The 18,313-nt window shown below is 37.7% G+C and overlaps 2 protein-coding genes across 3 annotated transcripts in view; both read left to right on the top strand.

The window, feature by feature from the left end:
• The first annotated feature begins 6 nt into the window (after positions 1-6).
• Positions 7-13,052, top strand: LOC111247156 (DNA-binding protein Ets97D-like). 2 transcript variants are annotated; one of them, XM_022797772.2, is made up of 8 exons: positions 7-4,753; positions 7,272-7,629; positions 7,752-7,985; positions 8,213-8,428; positions 8,941-9,103; positions 9,470-9,564; positions 9,755-9,964; positions 11,437-13,052. In XM_022797772.2, exons 2-8 carry the CDS (start codon positions 7,309-7,311, stop codon positions 11,587-11,589), a joined length of 1,392 nt encoding a protein of 463 aa, XP_022653507.1. In that variant the 5' UTR covers positions 7-4,753; positions 7,272-7,308; the 3' UTR covers positions 11,590-13,052. The 2 variants fall into 2 exon arrangements, with proteins under 2 accessions (XP_022653507.1, XP_022653506.1); XM_022797771.2 differs by lacking the exon at positions 7-4,753 and adding an exon at positions 4,884-5,375.
• A 2,812-nt stretch (positions 13,053-15,864) lies between these two features.
• The window catches only part of LOC111247624 (uncharacterized), a 33,641-nt gene continuing 31,192 nt past the window's right edge, over positions 15,865-18,313 (top strand). Inside the window, exon 1 of the mRNA XM_022798800.2 lies at positions 15,865-16,757. The gene's annotated coding sequence lies outside the window, so the exon portion shown is untranslated. The remainder of the gene's footprint in view (positions 16,758-18,313) is intronic.

The following is an 18,313-nucleotide window of genomic DNA, read 5'->3' as shown; positions in this document are numbered from 1 at the left end:
TATATATATGATGAGTTCGGTTAAGAAATGGTTCTGTCTTAGAGCAATTGACACTTGAACAATGTTGAAAACTAGTTCAAGGGTGAAAGAAGCGGTCTAGTTATTGACTTCGCGTGTGTCAGATTTATTATAGAATGTTTGTTATCAGGAGCTCTTCCTGTTTACGCTAATTTAAATCAAGGTGCTGCCTCATACCCTATTAGATACCCAAAGTATTACGGTTTTCATAAATGGTAGTCCTCATAAACATTGTACCGTATAATTATAACATATTTGGAAATTTATCGCCCTTCGAACTAGCAGATGATCATCTTAATTTTTGTGGATGTGATGATCCAATTAATCCAATTGTCTACGATGTCAAGATAACGGCAGGTGTCATGTGGAGAACATCCTCGAGTTGTTTGAACAAGCGAGTACAGAAATTTTACAGATGCCTTAGGCTTGCACAGGCAGCCTTAGAAAGCAACCACCTATTAAATTTAGACATTTGTAGACCACAAACAACAGAAAAGTCCACCTAAAATTATCACTGAGAATCTCAACGTTTAAAATGAAGGATGTTGTTTCGTTTGTTAGTTTCATGAAATTTACTTTAATGCGTACATATGCAGTAAAGTCAACATTTAGAGCTACGGCATTTCCTAAATATCTTTTATGTGCAATGTGTATACTCAGGTAGAGCTTGGAACTTGTATTCATTTATTTTGATTTTGGAACTTCGAGTCGAATACAACAAATTTATTAAATAACTGCACACGATATGACCCGCAAAGAGATATAAGCAGTCATCTCCTATATATACATATTTATTACCGTTTTGTATTTTAGGCGACTTGGCAAGCCTATGGCTATAGTAATATCTAATACATGCGCAATATTGATTCATCCAGAAAAAAAAAACTCAAAAAACTAAAATTATCTAGAAATACAAAAATGAGTGTAATAAACCAAGTGCTACTTTCATTTTCTATGGAATTGTGTAAGTGTACAATTTTGAACGATTTTAATTCTCTTTAGCATTGGATCATAACAAACACCTCATCAATTAGTACTGTGCAATACCATTGTGGTAAACTTTTTTGCCAAAATATGCACACCACTTGCAGATAAGTAAAAAAAAACTGAATCAAGATATCAGAGACAAATGAAACCATTCTACGGGTAATAAGCTACTTTGCACAGAATAATTTCAATTCCTCAGCATTGCCAATAATAATAATAGATTAGAGAATAAAGTTACATAATAAATCATCTCGTTTATGTTCCTTCCCGCAACCTATTTCACAACGACTATCTCCAGTATGTGTCGTTGAAAAAATAAAAAAAAACAATACTGGATGTTACGAGCTTTACGTCCGGTGCCGCAGTTACGCACTGCTTCAGACGGCTGGCTTCCATTATAACGAATTATGCCTGCGCCAGAATTCGAATATAAACTATTTTACATGTTCGAAAGCTTAATAGCCAAAGCCGTTCAGGTTACACCGTCACACACGGGAACACAAAATTAGTTCCGTGCATCTATACTTTCGTTAGTGTGCTATTTTATTCCTATAAACAAAGCCAGCCTTCATACAACAGCTGAAGAACTGTATTTCGATGTTTGTGCCTCTGCATAAAAAAAATCGTCTTAGTTCTTAAATAAGTAATAAATGCAAAGAAACATGGGTGCACCGAATAAGTATTATCGTAAGTAAAACTTTTAGGAACTCATAACCCTGCAACTAATAATTTCTCTTATAACTAATTCCAGAGTTAATTCGCCAAATTATCTGTCGTAGGGGTAAATATGTACTATTATTATGTTTAAGCATATACACCATGTTCCATAAAAATTATAAACAGCGCAAGTGTTTGACAATGTGCGACGATCGTCATGGCTGTGTTTTTGTGTCGAATAGCATAAAAATTGCATTGATTCCATTTTAACGGAGATCGGAGAAACGGTACTTTTTCCGAGCCATTACTAATGGCTGGAGGATGTATTTATATATATCAATTGAAATCGACTGGGTGTTACATTAAGCGATCCACAGGAATGTTCCGCTTTTGCACAGTAAAGGAGTTACTGCTCCCAGACGCGAGAACGGCTGTTTGACTACGTGGGCACTTCATATGCTGTTTTGTATGCATTTGAAGAAACAATCTTAATCATTTAACCTAAACTTAACCTAAAAGCAAAAGGGGCGTTTAAGAATAAAGCATAATGCAAAGGCACGGTGTCAGTCAGATGGTTTAGATTATGTGGTCCGTTCATTTCATTGCAGGATAAAATTTACATTTTGGCGCCAGCGAAGAATGTTGCCTTCACTTATTCAGGTTCCTTCCCTAAGTCTTTGCGATCCAGTGCTTAAACCATGCGACTGTTAAATCTACTGGTGAAACTGTTACCTAACTGTAAATAATCATGGCTGTTACCGTTCCGATGAAGATCATTCTGTTGGGAGTTCAAAAATACGGAGGTGTCTTCAGAAAAAACAAACATATGAAGTCGAACTAGATGAACTATTATGTTATAATTTCGTTTCATGAAGTAACGTAGATTACGAGCAAACGAATATCCGAAACCCCAATTTACTATATAATTTTAATTTGTCGTAGAATAATTTATTTTCTCACTAGATGGGGGAAGGGCCATGGTAATAGTCACCTACGAGTTTAATTCGAATCTTGCAGGCTGCGTATGAAATATTTCAGTTTTGCATTTGTGCATTTTGAAACGCAATCAATATTAAGTATTTTCTAAAATAAAGAAGTAAAAGGCCAAAATAATACGCCTTCTGGACTGAAACCGAAATTTCTCGATGATTACGGTTAGCGCCATCACTATGCCAACCATCTCGACAGAAAAAAATAATGAAAAAAAAACTTGCCAAGCAAAGCAAGCCTAACCTTATATTTATTTGGGCGGCTGCGCGTCGACAATCGTAACCTGTTTAGATCTGTTTGAGCCTTTATAAAGAGCAAACGCTTGTTTGGTTTCTTTCCCTAATGAAGCCCAGCAAAACTCTCAAACAAGACATGTGAACTGGTAGACAAGTATCTGTTATGTTTTTCTTTATTTTAGAAAACAAGTAATTTGGACTACAGAAACTGACAGACGCACTGCCAGGCGAGCTGTAAGAAAGTCTGTCAAATTGGTGTAGATTTTACGCCACTTTTCATGTTTTTGTCTGAACAAAAGTTCATTACTTTTTTCTACCTCTATAGGTGCATTGCCTATGGCTGTTTTTTCACGATAGATTTAGCTGAGTATAGAGATTAGTACAGTTAAGTATACTCAATACTTTATTACATCTCGTATAGCTTAAACGATAGCTTTGTCTATCTAGGAGTATATTTTGGTAACGGCTATTTTAATCCATTTTAAGGGCACATTAAGCTGCTCAACCACACAATTCAAGCGAAGTCTATTCTGAACTAGTCTTCTTTAGTAACTGGCGTATATATTATATATCTATACGATATATAATATTATCTAGCTAAACAAAGCTGTTTAGCTTTGTTCTCAGGTTCTATTTCGTCATCATCACAGCACTATAAAGAGTTTAAACATATTAGTGGTCGGCCAGAGCAAGTATACAAAACCTTCTTTCTTGCTTTAATTGATAACTGGTGAACACTCAACTATAGCAGGTAAAGGATTAGGTGCAAAAATGGAACTGCAAATAATAATTTAACGTAAGGGAAGACTCATCGATATACCAAGACATACGTCTTTCACCCACTTTCTGTTGTAACCAACCGCTTGTCACAAATATTATATTTACGACTGAATGTACAATGTCTAGCGTAATTCGATTTCTAAGCTGCTTCATTCAGGATTAATTCTATAATATTATGTGAAAAGAGCCATGTTAAACGAGTGGTAAGAAAAAATAATAAATGAATATAAATGCCAGCTTTCCCATTATCTTTACCTACACATTTTTCAGCAAGCGTTTATTTGTGAAACTTTCTGATCAACACAGTCGCTATAACACGCTAATCATAGCTGTTGAGTTATTGACAAATATAATATCTGTAATTGAATTCGTCAAACTACAATTGTAACTAAAAATAACCCTTGGCAATCCATTACTTAATATTGTACACGTTTAATTCTAGTAGAGAACAGGTAGCAAGCCGTGAATATATAAAGAAAAATTAAATTTTTATATGCAGACTGATTCATTGGCTATGTAATGCTTGCGTTTCGGGCTTAGAAGACATTATTTTTTAACAATATATATTTACATTGTTTAAGATCAAAATTTAAGCAACAACGGTATTTTAGAGTGTATGTGTTGATTTCGATATTATTCAGCAACGCTTCCAATCATGTTCGATACAAGATCAACAATACAATACAACAATACAATAATAATTTTTTCAATACATTTTACCCAGTGTCGATTTTCAGGCTTATTCGGGCGTTTGATATTCTAGAATGATTTGACAATTTTATTCTCAAACGCTAGGCGTAATGCGCAACGATTCCTGTGTTTTTGTTCTGCAGTACCGAGTTCCTAAAGGACAGAAAATTCACGACCTATTCAAATTTGGCGCCAATGATGTCGCTCTTTATAACCGGAAATGCGACGAGGCTATATTTCAACGTCGCCATTTTGATAACCAATGAGGCGCTTCGTAAACATTGATGATTCCGGCGGAAACGCACACGTTTCGGTTCCTCAAGACGGCGGCAATAATTTTCTCTAAGCTTGGAAAAGAGCGGAAAATTGTGCGCGAAACCAGGGATTTCTAATAGGTAAGTCTATTTACTGAGCCGATGTTGGTAAGGAAATTCAACGTTATCAGTGGTTTGCAAAGTAGCTCAAATTTGTTTGGTAGTCGCCACTCCGAAACAGGATGTCGCTTCCTGTTGTTGTGGGCTAAAAATCGAATGTCACTTTCCTTACATTGGTGAACTATGTCTCACGCAGCCGTTGAGTGAAGGGCTTCGGGGTGGTGTTTTGTGGAGTGGAGCGAAAACAGCAGCCAACAAGGCGATGACTTCTATTTAATTGATTAAACTAGGAACATGTTCTGTCGTTAAATAACTGTTTCAAAGGCATTTCACAGAGTTCACTACAGCTTAATGTTACCTTTTGATGGGCTTTAGTTGTCGACCACGGCAATGAGCTACCTGGAGTTCGTTCATTAAAATGGAAGTTGTATTAATACAACCTGAAATCAAACTTTTATACCGATGACGGTGGGCAATACACGCACACCTAGTGTATTGTGTGCGAGTTCTTTTATTTCAATTCAATTAGATTAAGTCATTTTGTTTAAAGCGATGCCCACGAAACTGTCAGAAGCCTCCACTGAGCGCGTAGTGGCATTCTAAGAACAAATAAGCTTCTAAAATTCGCGTGCAATAATGAAAAGTAAGCAAAAGATAAACGTACAATAAAAAAGTAGGCAAAAGATAAGTTTATAAGTCAACTATTGAGCATTGTTGCGACGGACGCTCTTGTGCATGATTAGTGGCATTCTGACCTAACTGGGTCAAAATTTTTGTTGCTGACAGACAGAATGTCTAACCTATCCCCCTTTCAGAACGAAAAATTCAAATATGAGTATATGTATTATTTTGTATAGTGCGATGTGATCATATATCAGTAATTTGTATAAATGCGTTAAAAAATTGTTTTAGATTTTATACTACAGCCCAGATAACACACCCAGCCTTCTAGTTCACCCACACATGTATCTCTCGCTCATATATGTGCACTATCATTGTGGGAAATTTTGTTGTTTCCCATGGTTTGCGTAGTTTATACGTGACCTATTACTCACAAAAAAAACACTCATTTGCAATATTGCGATAGTTAAAACTCTTAACTCCTGAAGTCCTTGATGTTAACTAAACCGTCGAATATGTTATTTGGGCCTTTGTGTAAAATATTACTATATTTTGAAATCCAAGAATTTACCGATAGATGGTCACAGCACACAATACAAAATAAGAGGTATAAATTAAATAAAAAGGTAAAACATATTGAATTGTACACAATTAAATTTTTTATCATGGGTAGATTAGAATTCAGAATACTTATAACTAAAAATGTTGTTTGTTAAAGGGTCATCTCTTCCTAAAATACTACCTTTTATTGAAGGTATCAAAGTCTTTGAAAAGTAGGTTATCAACGAGTTCCTTTTGGGTGATTTACAGCGAATGATGTATTGGAATACTACGTGTCTTTACTGTATCCATGTTTAATTCTAAAAAAAGTGACGTTGAGGTGTAATTAGAAAAACTCTTAATCATGTTGGTATTATTGGAAAGTATTATTTCTTAAATGTCTCAGCCCTTTAAAATATAAATCATTTTTAAGCCACTAGGCAGTACGTTGATTAGATAAATATAAGCACTGGATTTACATAGAGATGATGTATAGTTATATGACCACCTGCAGATCGAGTAACTATAGCTCAGAAAAGGAATCGTCTGTCAAGTTAATAGAAATCTGTATTGAATGAGAAGTTACTTCAGCCTCTGGTTACTTTGCACTCCCGGATAATTAAATTACTAATTACAGCATTTGTCAATTTGGCGAGTCCAACTGGGTTTATCAACCCACAGATGTTCTTCGGGTTTCAGGGTCTCTTTTGTTGAATCAAAGTTTCATCATCACTTGAAACGTGGAAAAGTAATTTATTTAGTTGCCCAAATTGGAATATTCTAAACAGCTTACTGTGGTGTCGAACCTTGGATACTTTCTTATTAATATATAATATATCATACATAGATAATTAAATGATGAGTTCACGAGAGCAACTTCTCGTTTGCAAGACAATTTTTTTAATTTCGAGATAAACAATTTGACTTCCATAATATAGACATAAATCTGAAAGAAAACGGCCAGCTGTGATAGCATCCGGTTATTGTGCAATAAATACTTTATTTATTTCATCACATACATATGTGTGAGCGTGTTAAATATAAGATGTGTCAAAGAGTAATCGAAGTTTGATCGTTTTCAAACGTTTCACTCCTCCTCTATATGTATAAACGCAGAGAGTCAGCTGTATTTTAAAACATGAAAAGAAGAGACTCAATCTGCAAAAACACAATTCAGAAGATGATCAAATCCCAGCAGCCATTCTAAAATATTAATCAACCACAATAATGGTATTCCTAAATTCACACATTAAACATCTAAAGAAAAACAAAAATATTCCCCTACTGCAATATATAGTTTCTCAGACACGTTGAAAACACCATAAGCCAGTTAGATGTGTCTATATCTGATAATCAATTTCCCGTAATCGCACTTTAGGTGACAATTATAGGAGCTAAACTGGAGCAAGACAAAAATGGAGGATATGTTTTACCCAATAACGGACGTAACCATCGCGGCGGATGCGTTACTGCCGACCGGGTCTGGTTCGGGTGAGGATGAGAGCGGTGAAGACGGTACTAGCGGCGCTTTGAGTGATTTGACAGAGGGGACGGAAACGTCAGTTCTTGCCCAAAATATGGAGATTACTCAGCCTTTGACTTATCTTCGACAATTGTTACAAACAAGACTCGGATTGAACCTTCGAGGGTATATTTTTACTCTTCAGGATAATCAGCATCTAGATCCGAGCAGAAACCTTGTCGACCAATGCGTACAAGGGGAAGGAATGGTCCAGGTGATTTTATTTTATCTTTCTTCGTTCTATATGTACACTGATATCTATTCGGCCTGGATTCCTGTAAAGATCTGTAGTATTTAACTTAATATTCAATCTCGTTTTATCGCTATGAGCTTTAGGTGAATGTTGAAATTAGCAACAAAGGTGGTATACGTAAGATCAACATTGTCGACGTTCTTAAACCTGCCGATGATTCGCTAGCCGAACTCGAAGAAGTCGAGCAGCCTCACTGCCACCAAAGACATCGAGCAAATAAATCGGCTTCTGGAAACGGCACACACAGTAGCACTAGAAGACATTCTGCGGATACAGCTGCACATAGCAGTGGCGCGGCTAATCATAAGGAAGAACATGTAAGCGTCCTTTATTAGTAGTGGACTCACATTTATATCTAGTGTGGTTAAATACGTGCTTGGATATTTATAGATATAAGTGGTACAATTCCGATGGTGTTACAAATTTTTTTCGATTTTATATTCGTATCTAGATTATTATGCCTTTGTTCTTGCATTTTTAGTTTAATTAGTTGTTGATTAGCATATTGACTTCTACCGGATGAATTATTGGGCTATGGCATCAGGTAACCAAGTGGGTACTGTCGCCGGAGTTTAAGTTAATCATGGCCCGAGAAGGTATTCCAACGAACCCCCGACTGTGGCGGCCAGCTCATACAGAAGCTTGGTTCCGTTGGGCAGCTAGGCACTTCCGTCTGCCGGAAATTTCAGTTAATCCTCATTTGTGGCGGATATCAGGACGGCAGCTAAATGAAATGACGCATGACCAGTTCCTTGAAAAGGTATTCTACTACTTTTACAATTACTTTTATGTCACAGCCAATTGAACTCTTATTAACTCTTATTAACCAAAATAAAATCATTTTAAAAAGAAATTTGAAGTGATTCTCCTGAAATGCTAGCCCTTAAATGTAAACATACTTAAGAAAATATCGTAAGTATTGCCGATATTCGTGAGTCAATGATATATGTTGTAGTAAGCTGTTGGTCTGGTTCTTTAGCAAAATAACTTCGTGTCGATGTTTATCTGAAGAATCTAAAATCAACTATTAGCTGTCGTTAATTTACATTAGTTTACTACCTTTAGAGCATTTGTGGAGTCATAATACAATAGTACGCCACACATAACATGTGATACCTATCGTCCTGTAAAGGCTCTCATCTGACCAAAAATTATTCACTTGTCAATTACTCTCTAAGCTCAATGTCCAATATATGCATGTAATGCATAAGCGAAGTTTCTAAAACCGATTCGGTTTGCGTTGATGTCTTTTGTTCTGATTTTTTTTTACAGGTACCCTACGATCCGTCAGACCTCATGTGGACGCATATAGAATTAATGAAAAAATGTAAAATTGTCGCGATTGTACACTCTTTATCCGACAAACCTGCCGTGCCAAGCACCAAAAAACTAGGAGAATTTCGTAAATCTTCTGCGCAACAAAACACTTCTACCGGTGAGTATGCAAATCTCTCGCCAGACACCCATCCAAATTGTTTATGTAATTTATATGTATGTGGCAACGTTCGTTTCAAGGAACATATCCTTTACATCTATTGGACTTCTACGTAAACACTTATTGATTTAAATTTATTCATAATACCAATTTATTTACTTCAAAAGTGTTGTTTAATAGTAAGTCCGTAGCCGTGCCTGCGTCTCTCCAAAGTATGTCGGGATAAGTTTATGTATAATTCAGGTATAAAATATCGGGATAATTTCATGTCAGTAATCCCGCGAAAAATCGAGTGAAAAACTTAGGAAAAATTCAATGCGCACTTTTTTAAATTGTAGTAAATGTAATTTTTTCCATTTGTCACAGGTGGTCGAAGGTCAGGTGGAAGTTCTGTCCAGCTAATGCCCTCCAGTCGACAGTCTCTTGAACTCGTTAATAATCGTGGGGGCAACAATGGACAGGTTTGGCGGTTCTTAACCTTGAAGCTATTTCTTTAACTATTTGTTTTATTTATTTAGCTCATAGCTTGGTTTTACGTTCCATGCGGATGTTTGTGTGCAATCTATATAAGAGCATGTTTTGTTGAATCCTGGCTGTTATGGGTCTTACACGTATCCAGCTAATGTATAGCTTGTTCACGATATCATTCAGGTTCAGTTATGGCAGTTCCTTTTGGAGCTACTGACGGATAAAGACGCTCGCGAGTATATTGTGTGGAGCGGAGAGGATGGCGAATTTAAACTTATCAATCCTGAGATGGTTGCTCGGCTATGGGGCTTGCGCAAAAACAAGCCGACTATGAACTATGAGAAGCTCAGCAGAGCACTTCGGTATTATTACGATGGTGATATGATCACAAAGGTTGGTACACTGCACTAGAGTATTAGAAGTAGTGAAGATTATGCTTGTCTAAGGTACCCTTTTTTTAGTCTTAATAAATAAAATCGCTTGAAAGCAAAAATGCAAACAAAGCGATGTTTATTGAGATCCTTCTATTGGAGAATTACCATTAACACTGATCCTGACGTCTTTCTTTAAATTTCACTTGTCCAAATAATCGAGAGCACTCGCGGAGAAACTTCAGATCAAGAAGACGTTTCTAGCAGATAACACCCTTCTTTGTACCCCTGCATTCGCTCTACTTCACATTCATTATTACTTGAAGCTATAACCAAAGCTAGTCTTTTATGCAAGACCGGCTATAATAATGTACCTCTCTTTGTTTCATCAGCGGTCCCTGGCCGCGACATTCTTAATTTAGCTAGTTTTCTATCGCTTATTGTCAGCATGCCCGTTTATGCTATTAACGTGTTTGGGTCTTCTTTTATTTAAAGATGGCTAATGTGATTTCTATATGTGATGCAAATCGATAGCAAGGATTTCAGAATCAAACTAAGAATTCTCATCAAGCAAAAGCGCTAAAAAATGTAATCATCCATATACTCAAAAACCTTGAAACCATGCCTGCGACCATCTAGTCTAACCACCTATATACTACACCAGTATACTTTGCAAACTAAAAAAACTAACGTGGCATGGTGACCCTATGTTAAACCCTGCTACACTAAGCAGGTGTTGTACAGAGTCTGAATTTGAAGGAGTACAACTCTCTCTCCCCCAATATAAAATACATTCTTCACATATTCCAAAAACTTAGACCAGTCTTTCAGTTCTTGGAGATCTGTTACGCTGGGCACTATAACTGATCGACCTAAAAGCTTATTAGTCAGATCATTCCAAATTAAGCTGGTATGGAAATGCCTTGAGCTATAGCTCTGTGTACTACTGTACGAATCCTAAACTCATAAAACGTCATAATGTGGTGCTTTACCATTAAGCTATTCCTTCCTCCATCTTAGATTTCTCAGATTAGAAATCTGCTATCGAATCTCAACTAGCCATTGTCTACAATACCCTATTATGTAATTAGTAACAATACTTTATCGGCTTTAAGTGTGTTCTTTTACGATGAATGGATTAAATAATGCAGCGAACTCAACCGTTGATTCGAATATTAGGTACTGCAAGATTTACTAAACTCCAACTCGGTAATAATAAATATGAGGTACGAACGCGGTAATTCATTTTTCGCTGCACCACTGACGGCTCTCTAAAGAAAAATAAAATTGAAAGATAACTTGAATGGAATACACTGTTCATTACTTTAATAAATGTCTTTACGGTATATATTAATAAAAATATCATATCATATGTAAGTGTTTGTGCTTACAATCTGAAATCTACTGTTTAGCCTTCATTTCTGCTGATATATTATTGTTTAGAGCATTCAAAGCACTAGTAAGACGTTATTCTGAAATAAAAACTATTTTCAGGTGCAGGGAAAACGTTTCGCGTACAAATTCGTTGTAGACCTCAAACAGTTGATCGGCTATGATGCTGCGGAACTGAATCGATTGGTGATCGCGGCGGAACAGAAAAAGATTCAAATGAGTCTTGGAGAAAATGCGGGAGCCACCGTGGATTAGAGTGACAGTACCGCGGCGATTATAATTTAAGCATATTTAAGGGTATTATTTTAGTGAAAGCACTGATTTTTGTTTTCTTTTCTATATGCTTTTTATTTTTATATAATTCCCACCTTCGTCTTCTTCTATAAAATGTAGATAAAGGAGGGGACTAGCGATCAAGATACATCCTTAATAGGTAGTTATCATTAAATATTTGGCATTATTACATTGGTGTATAAGATGATGTGTAAAGATGTACAATCAACCTAAAGTAGATAAAATTAAACTGTGGTCGAGGCGACGATGCTAGACAAACACTGATTTGAGATGAGATGATGCCAGAAATAACGGTGAGAATGCATTCATTTATTATACAGCTTCTATTATCGACAAGTCACGCAAGTGCATCATCCGCGGAATACTCAATATTTCTGAAAAGGGCCATATTGATTTCGAAGTTTGCCTGATGGGGTAAATATGTATTATGTGACAAATCAATTTACGGGGTATCTGATCGTAGGTGGCATTGCTTTTTTCCTGCTTGGTCGCAATTGACTGTGAGTGCATTGGCTAACGGGCGTAGAGAGTAGATCTTCCGCGAACACTGATTGTATTCTCGTTAAAGGAATTGAACTTTAAACCCTAAATCAAGTCAGCAGCCTTAAGCGTGAAGCCTACTGCTCTAACGTGAAACAGTTTTTAGTTCTAAAACACGTTACGCGCAATGTTTTGTTTAAGTCGAAACGATTCACAGTTACAATACGAAATGTCACAAGATTTCACTGTCGAATCAAATATGATCGGAGCTGGCATACAATAATCATTATATAGAAGCCATATACAATCAACGGATATAATGGAGCGAAAAGTTTGACGCGGTATTTATTACAGATTTCGATGATTTGCTGCGCTTGGCGTAACGACTTGCACTTCCTCTGGACCTTTGATTGCAAGCGATTAATGTAACTCTCGCCTCGTCAGTTTTTTTTTGATCAATATTTGATGGGATTGAGTATGATTTTTTTGTCGTTCAATCAATGACATAATCTGAGAAACACTTGCAATGAAGGTTGTGTATAAAATGTTAAACCATTGTATAGTAAATACCGAAAAGGAAAAATGTGCACAGATGCAGCTAGCAGTCTGTTTAAAATCAAATCGTATGATAGCTAGAAAGCGTGTGAAATAGTGATGCTAAGGGTTTATTGAATAAACCTGCTCAGCTGGTTGGTCGTCCATTGGTATGGATTGTGTGCTTACGTGTGTGCGTGGCTGTGAAGCAATTGACAGCTTGGGAGATACCAGAACTTCTAATTCTGACAGAAGTTATTCTTTTGCATGTGAATAAATACAAGTGAATATAAGTAGATTTAGAGAAGGAAGACTGTGTATATTTTTTGGGTTGGAGTATCCGATCGTTTGTTGGTATTTACTGAAATGCAAACTGTTACAACAAATAAATATAAATTACTGAAATTGCATACAGCGAGTTCATTAGTAAAGCCATAAGCAAATACAACCATAATTGAGAGTGATAACATAATTATTCGCGAAATCAATTGCACAGAGAAAGGGAATAAGAATACTTGGCTTCGTTTAACATGCCATGTTTATAAGCAAAGGACTGTTAGCTGGCGGCTTACAATTAGGTCTCCCAAGGAATGAGTCAGTGCATTTTTGTGGGCGTTTTTAGTATGTTACCAGCACACCTAAAAATCTTGTTTAGGATTATAAGCTTGCGCCACTAGACGCACTAACTTGGCCTTGGCTTGCTATGTATATAGTAAAATTGCTGATAGAGAACGCAAGTTTCGCGGCTTTAGTGTCTAATTGTTTGCTTATATTATTATGATTATATACGATACTGTTGTGCGATTTGTGCAAAGGAGTCCAAAAGGTCATACCCGATGATGAAAGTAAAAAAATATTTAAAGGAAAATGACTTGAATAAGATAATATATTTATTGTTAGGGTGCTCATCCCGGAGCTATGATCTTCCAATCCTCTCCCTGGAATAATCAAAAAAAGATGGCATACCGGCTGGAAAGGCAATAATAGAAGGAGATCTGACACTCCAACTTGTTTCAAAAATTTGAATTAAATCGCGTTCGGTTCAAAGATATAAGATTTGCTTGTATCGTATTGTCAAATTAAAACCAATAATTTTTGTAGGCAATTGCTGTTACTAGTAACCGCTAGGTGTTTTATCATTATATGCATATAACTCTAGGAAGCGACGTGAGCTGAACACCTACTACTAAAATCAAAACAATCATTTCCAGTGAATACCACCCACAAATTATTAACGTTAGGTTTACCCTTATAGAAATTTCTGTTCCCTCACATTCTCATTCGTATGATTAACTCAAGACCAACTGGAAAAAGCTGTAATAGTTCAAGACCCTGTTCGTCCAGATTTTCCTTTTGGTGATAATAACTGAAATAAAGCGGCTTGAGATTAGGGCTGGTAAAAGGATACTAAATGTTTACCAGTTCACTCGCCGTAGTTCGCCTCAAAATCTCGTGTTTGTCTCGTGTTCTTGTTATCTGTGAAAGGCGACAACCATGGAAAATATTTGGTATTTTGTAGTCTGATAGAGAAATGCACTAAAATATTTTTATCCGGTGTTATTTTAGAGCTCTCGTTAATCTATAGGATATTCTGTATAGTTACTTGTTAATTTAATACACTAAGCACCAACGGAAAGATTATATCGTTCTAGATGAGATAAATATGTATATGAGATTTTACATTTGCATTTACACTTATATGCGTCTGACAGCCTGTATGTTTTGCTGAGCTCACCACTTTTCATCTACTCCCTTGAACGATTGGTAAATATTCGCATCTATCGGAGGTGATTATGTAGGCCCTTTGCGACCGGTGCCACAATAGTGCCGTGATGGTCAGACAGCCAGAAACTCCTGAACTCAATGGTTGAGGGTGTTTCTTACTAACGGTCGTTACCATTGCCGTAGCTGCTATTTTTTGGCGGCAGTTGCGGCAGCGAATTGTTGTTATCGTAGTGTCTATATCTCGGGGCCTGCGGCCTTAGTCACCCGTTTGAGAAATGAGCATCGTACTTAGGTCTTTATATTGTTGAGGTTCAAGTAGACTTCTCTGCTCCGAAAAACGAAAAATAAAATTAGCAGTCGGACTATTTTCGTCTGATGTAGTTGCGAGAAGGTTAGTACAGCGTTGTTGGCTAGCTGGCCGAGCAGTTACTTGATATTGCGACTTCCTGAAGGCATTTCTGAGCTCTTTGTAGGCGATCGGAAAAAGAATAGCGGTAAATCGTCAACTACAAGGAAGAACATTTCAGGGCAACATACCAAACACTCCTCAAAAAAGTTTCCAGTGCGCCATTTCGTTGCGGTGGCGGCGGCTACTATTGATGCTCGAGTTAGCCTTTCAGCTAGAAAACAAAGGAGACAGAGAGAAGAGATTAGAAAGTCAGAGGAAGATTTCGCCGTGTTTTAGCTGCCTGATCGGCGGCTGCACCAACCGACTGGCGACTAATGCTTCGTAGATGAGAAATGGAGAATGGCAGACCGTCGCAGTATGTATCTCCTTCTTTTCCTTGGACCACCAGTACTGTAATGAGGTTATACTGTAGTGCTTCGGGTCAGCATATGTCCTCCGATATCCCGAGCTAGAAAATACCATCTTGAAAAAGTGTCTGATAACTACGCGGCTTTAGAACACACTCACTATAGTTTGTGCTTTGAGAACATTGACTGCGACCGGCGTAACTCTCCTACATTTACTGTTGCCGCTTTTGCAAATTTGTTCTACTGACCACCTTTTCGCAACGGTTTCTACCGAAGGCTTTCTCTTTAGAAACCTTTCACTAGAGAGAGGAAACTGTTTGAGCTAGGAGCTGCGCGTCTGAAAAAAATGGAGCATCAGAGTAGTAGCACTGAAACCGGTTACCCTCCATTCTCCAATGTGGTTATCTCGACGTAAGCGTTTGTCCAATGCTCCGGGGCATTCCCTTTCAGGTCTGAAGAACAAACTGCATTGCCTTAGGATATTATACATTGTAAGATATTATCATGAAGGTACGGCAGACATGCAGTTCTATCATACTGTTCACATCACAATCAAGATGATCCTATGAATAGGCTTCTGCGACACGCATATACACAATCACTGCTTTAAACGTGCAAGACAACATTTGTTTACTCCAGCAATTATTCGCAGGCGACGCCTGTTCTCAGTCGCACACGGGCTTGATCTGGAGGCGTTGTTTTTGTTGCTGCTGTTTCTGTCATTGTTTTCACTGTCGCTGTTGTAATCTCTTCCGCAACATTCTTCCGTGACGATTGCTGATTGCCCTCTTCCGATCTGTCAGTCTGTCAAGGCTTCCAACCCTCCAGGGTGTCGATGGCCTATAGCTCTATAGCTGCTGGCCCTCAACATGATTGAATAGGAAAACCTCCTCTACCTTCTTTATGACAGCACAGGCCTGGCGAGACATTACCACGCAGCGACTGCAACATAATACCGGTGACCATTGCATATCCTTTTAGGTCGTGCCATACACGTAAAGATTGTCACCAGTGTGCTATCGCTTGGGAACATGCTTGCTGTTCACAGAAGGCAATAATAACTGTGATGCAAGCAAGAGATTTACTGAAAAGAGCCAGCTTTTCTACATATGTCACTTGCAGGAAGCGACTCCGACGATGTTTTTGACTTGAAGACAGAATCGTAGAGCCTCGAGATGGTACAAGCAGGCCTGCTCATCAACGACGAGTAAGGCTTGCTACCATATAGGGAACATGTTACTTCTGTATTCCAGATATAACAGGTGATCGTGCGTGTATAGAAATTTCTTCATCAGTAAATTAAGTAGCTTCCAAAAACGCCCTCGACGACACGATTATTAAGGCCATGAAAATCAGATTAATAATAGCAAAGCCTCTCATCTAAGCGATGAACTGGAGATGTACGACTCTACAGATGTAATTATGCTGGTAACGTGTGAAGCCCCATAAGGATACGATTTCAAATGATATTCAGTTGACTATCCGCGTATATAGAGCTTTACAATTATATCAAAGGGCAAATGTACACTGGTGTATTGCTAGCGTTAAATACGAGCAACAAAAGGTGTAAATAAAGCGGAGGAGGCGGAATGAGGTTCTTTTGTGGCATTGAACAGCGAAAGCTGATATAAACGGTAAGTGCCAAAAGTTGCGGTCGTTTTCGTTTCTTTTAATAAAGTCTTTTGATTCTAGGCAGGTAATGATGTCAATATATGACCGCGACACCGTAGCTGATATCTAGAGTACACAACTTAATGATTGTGCAGACGCTTCTATAAAAATTATATCTAAGACTGTACTATATTTTAATTCAGTGGCACATCGTTTTTCTTATCTCTTATGCTTTTTTTTGCCTCTTATCGGTATGTATCTCTAACCTAAATGTTCATCCGTAGAAACAGGTTAGTCTTGCCGGTCCATTGTTTTCAGTTATAGTGCTTAGAGTTACATTTACCTAGGCTTTCAATAGTTGTGGTAGCGAGTGGTAGGGCCAATTATGCCTGAATAGAGAGCTTTCGCTATAGATCTTTTGGCGACAAGCTAGGTGGGTTTATTAAGGGGAATACTTTTTCTAAATGATAAATCCACTGAAGAACAACTAAATAACAATGAGGACATCTAGCCCTTCTTTCTCTTCATCAAACCTTTTCTTTTTCGGATCTTACATCCTGTCGACTAAGACTGACTTTCAGCTTTAATTCGCTTTGCGGACGTCAACGAAGTTCGTTCAAAACCTCATCTAACGGATGATGACACTTACGCGAAATACGAGAAATATTAAGGATGACAATGACGATAGTGAAAATAATAATAGAAATAGTGACAAGATATTTGTTCTTAAAAATGTAATTGCATTATATCAATGTATAATCACAGAACTTGGAATTCATATTTTCAAGGTCGGTGCATTCTATGGGAAAGATTGCCCAACGGTAATACCACAGCACATAGTGTTTAGTAGCATCTGAGGTATAATGCACCACATCCTGTATAGTTACACAAAGCCACTGACGTATTCCACTGCCCCACATACTGTGTGACAAGATTCCTGTAGTAGAAAACGGGCCGGTTCGTTCTATCTGGCCTTTTCCAGGCTCCACTAGTCATAGCTCCCGTTTTAATAGTCAATATCGTTCTTTCCCATGTGTTGAAAGAGATAAAAGGGAGCTTAAATCTGCATTTCATATCCTCTCTAAATCTCCTAGAAGGTATACGGATCTGTTCAACGACAAGGGATGCAGACCCAAACCGAAAGTTTCACTCGGTTAAGTTTTTAGAACTGCTTCAGTGAGAATTGTTATCAGACAATTTAGGTAACGTAGAAAGCAGTCGTAGCCATCTTTACCCTGAAAAAGGCCAGGGTCGTGCGCCTTCAAGACTTTCTTGAAGGCGCACGTATTTCTATACTGGCAATTATCGCTCGCAGCATCCTCCCCGTGATGTGCTCTGCGTACATCTGGCCCTTCATGCACAAGATGGTTGAAGCTATGTTCACGCATTTCAGTTTCGTGCTGCCTATGTTGAGCGTGTCGAAAGCAGCACGGCGGCTCGAAGGCGGAACTTAACGACGTCTGTCTTATTTATGTTGATCAACACCCGACCTCATCCATGTAACTCTACAGTCTGGCAAAGCTTGCTATATATGAAACCTATTCCTTCCAAAAATGATAAGATTGTCGGCGTACCTTTA

This window comes from Varroa destructor, unplaced genomic scaffold (assembly GCF_002443255.2).
Source record: "Varroa destructor unplaced genomic scaffold, Vdes_3.0 BEIS01000003.1, whole genome shotgun sequence".
Taxonomy (NCBI): domain Eukaryota; kingdom Metazoa; phylum Arthropoda; class Arachnida; order Mesostigmata; family Varroidae; genus Varroa; species Varroa destructor.
Note: the sequence above shows the minus strand (reverse complement) of the source record. Positions and strands in the feature narration are given on the sequence as shown.

Excerpts from the sequence above, each read along its gene's own strand:
- LOC111247156 (XM_022797772.2), top strand. The coding sequence starts at position 7,309 with ATGGAGGATATGTTTTACCCAATAACGGACGTAACCATCGCGGCGGAT. Across the intron at positions 9,104-9,469 it reads GCAACAAAACACTTCTACCG|GTGGTCGAAGGTCAGGTGGA; the intron begins GTGAGTATGCAA and ends CATTTGTCACAG. Across the intron at positions 9,965-11,436 it reads ATGGTGATATGATCACAAAG|GTGCAGGGAAAACGTTTCGC; the intron begins GTTGGTACACTG and ends AACTATTTTCAG.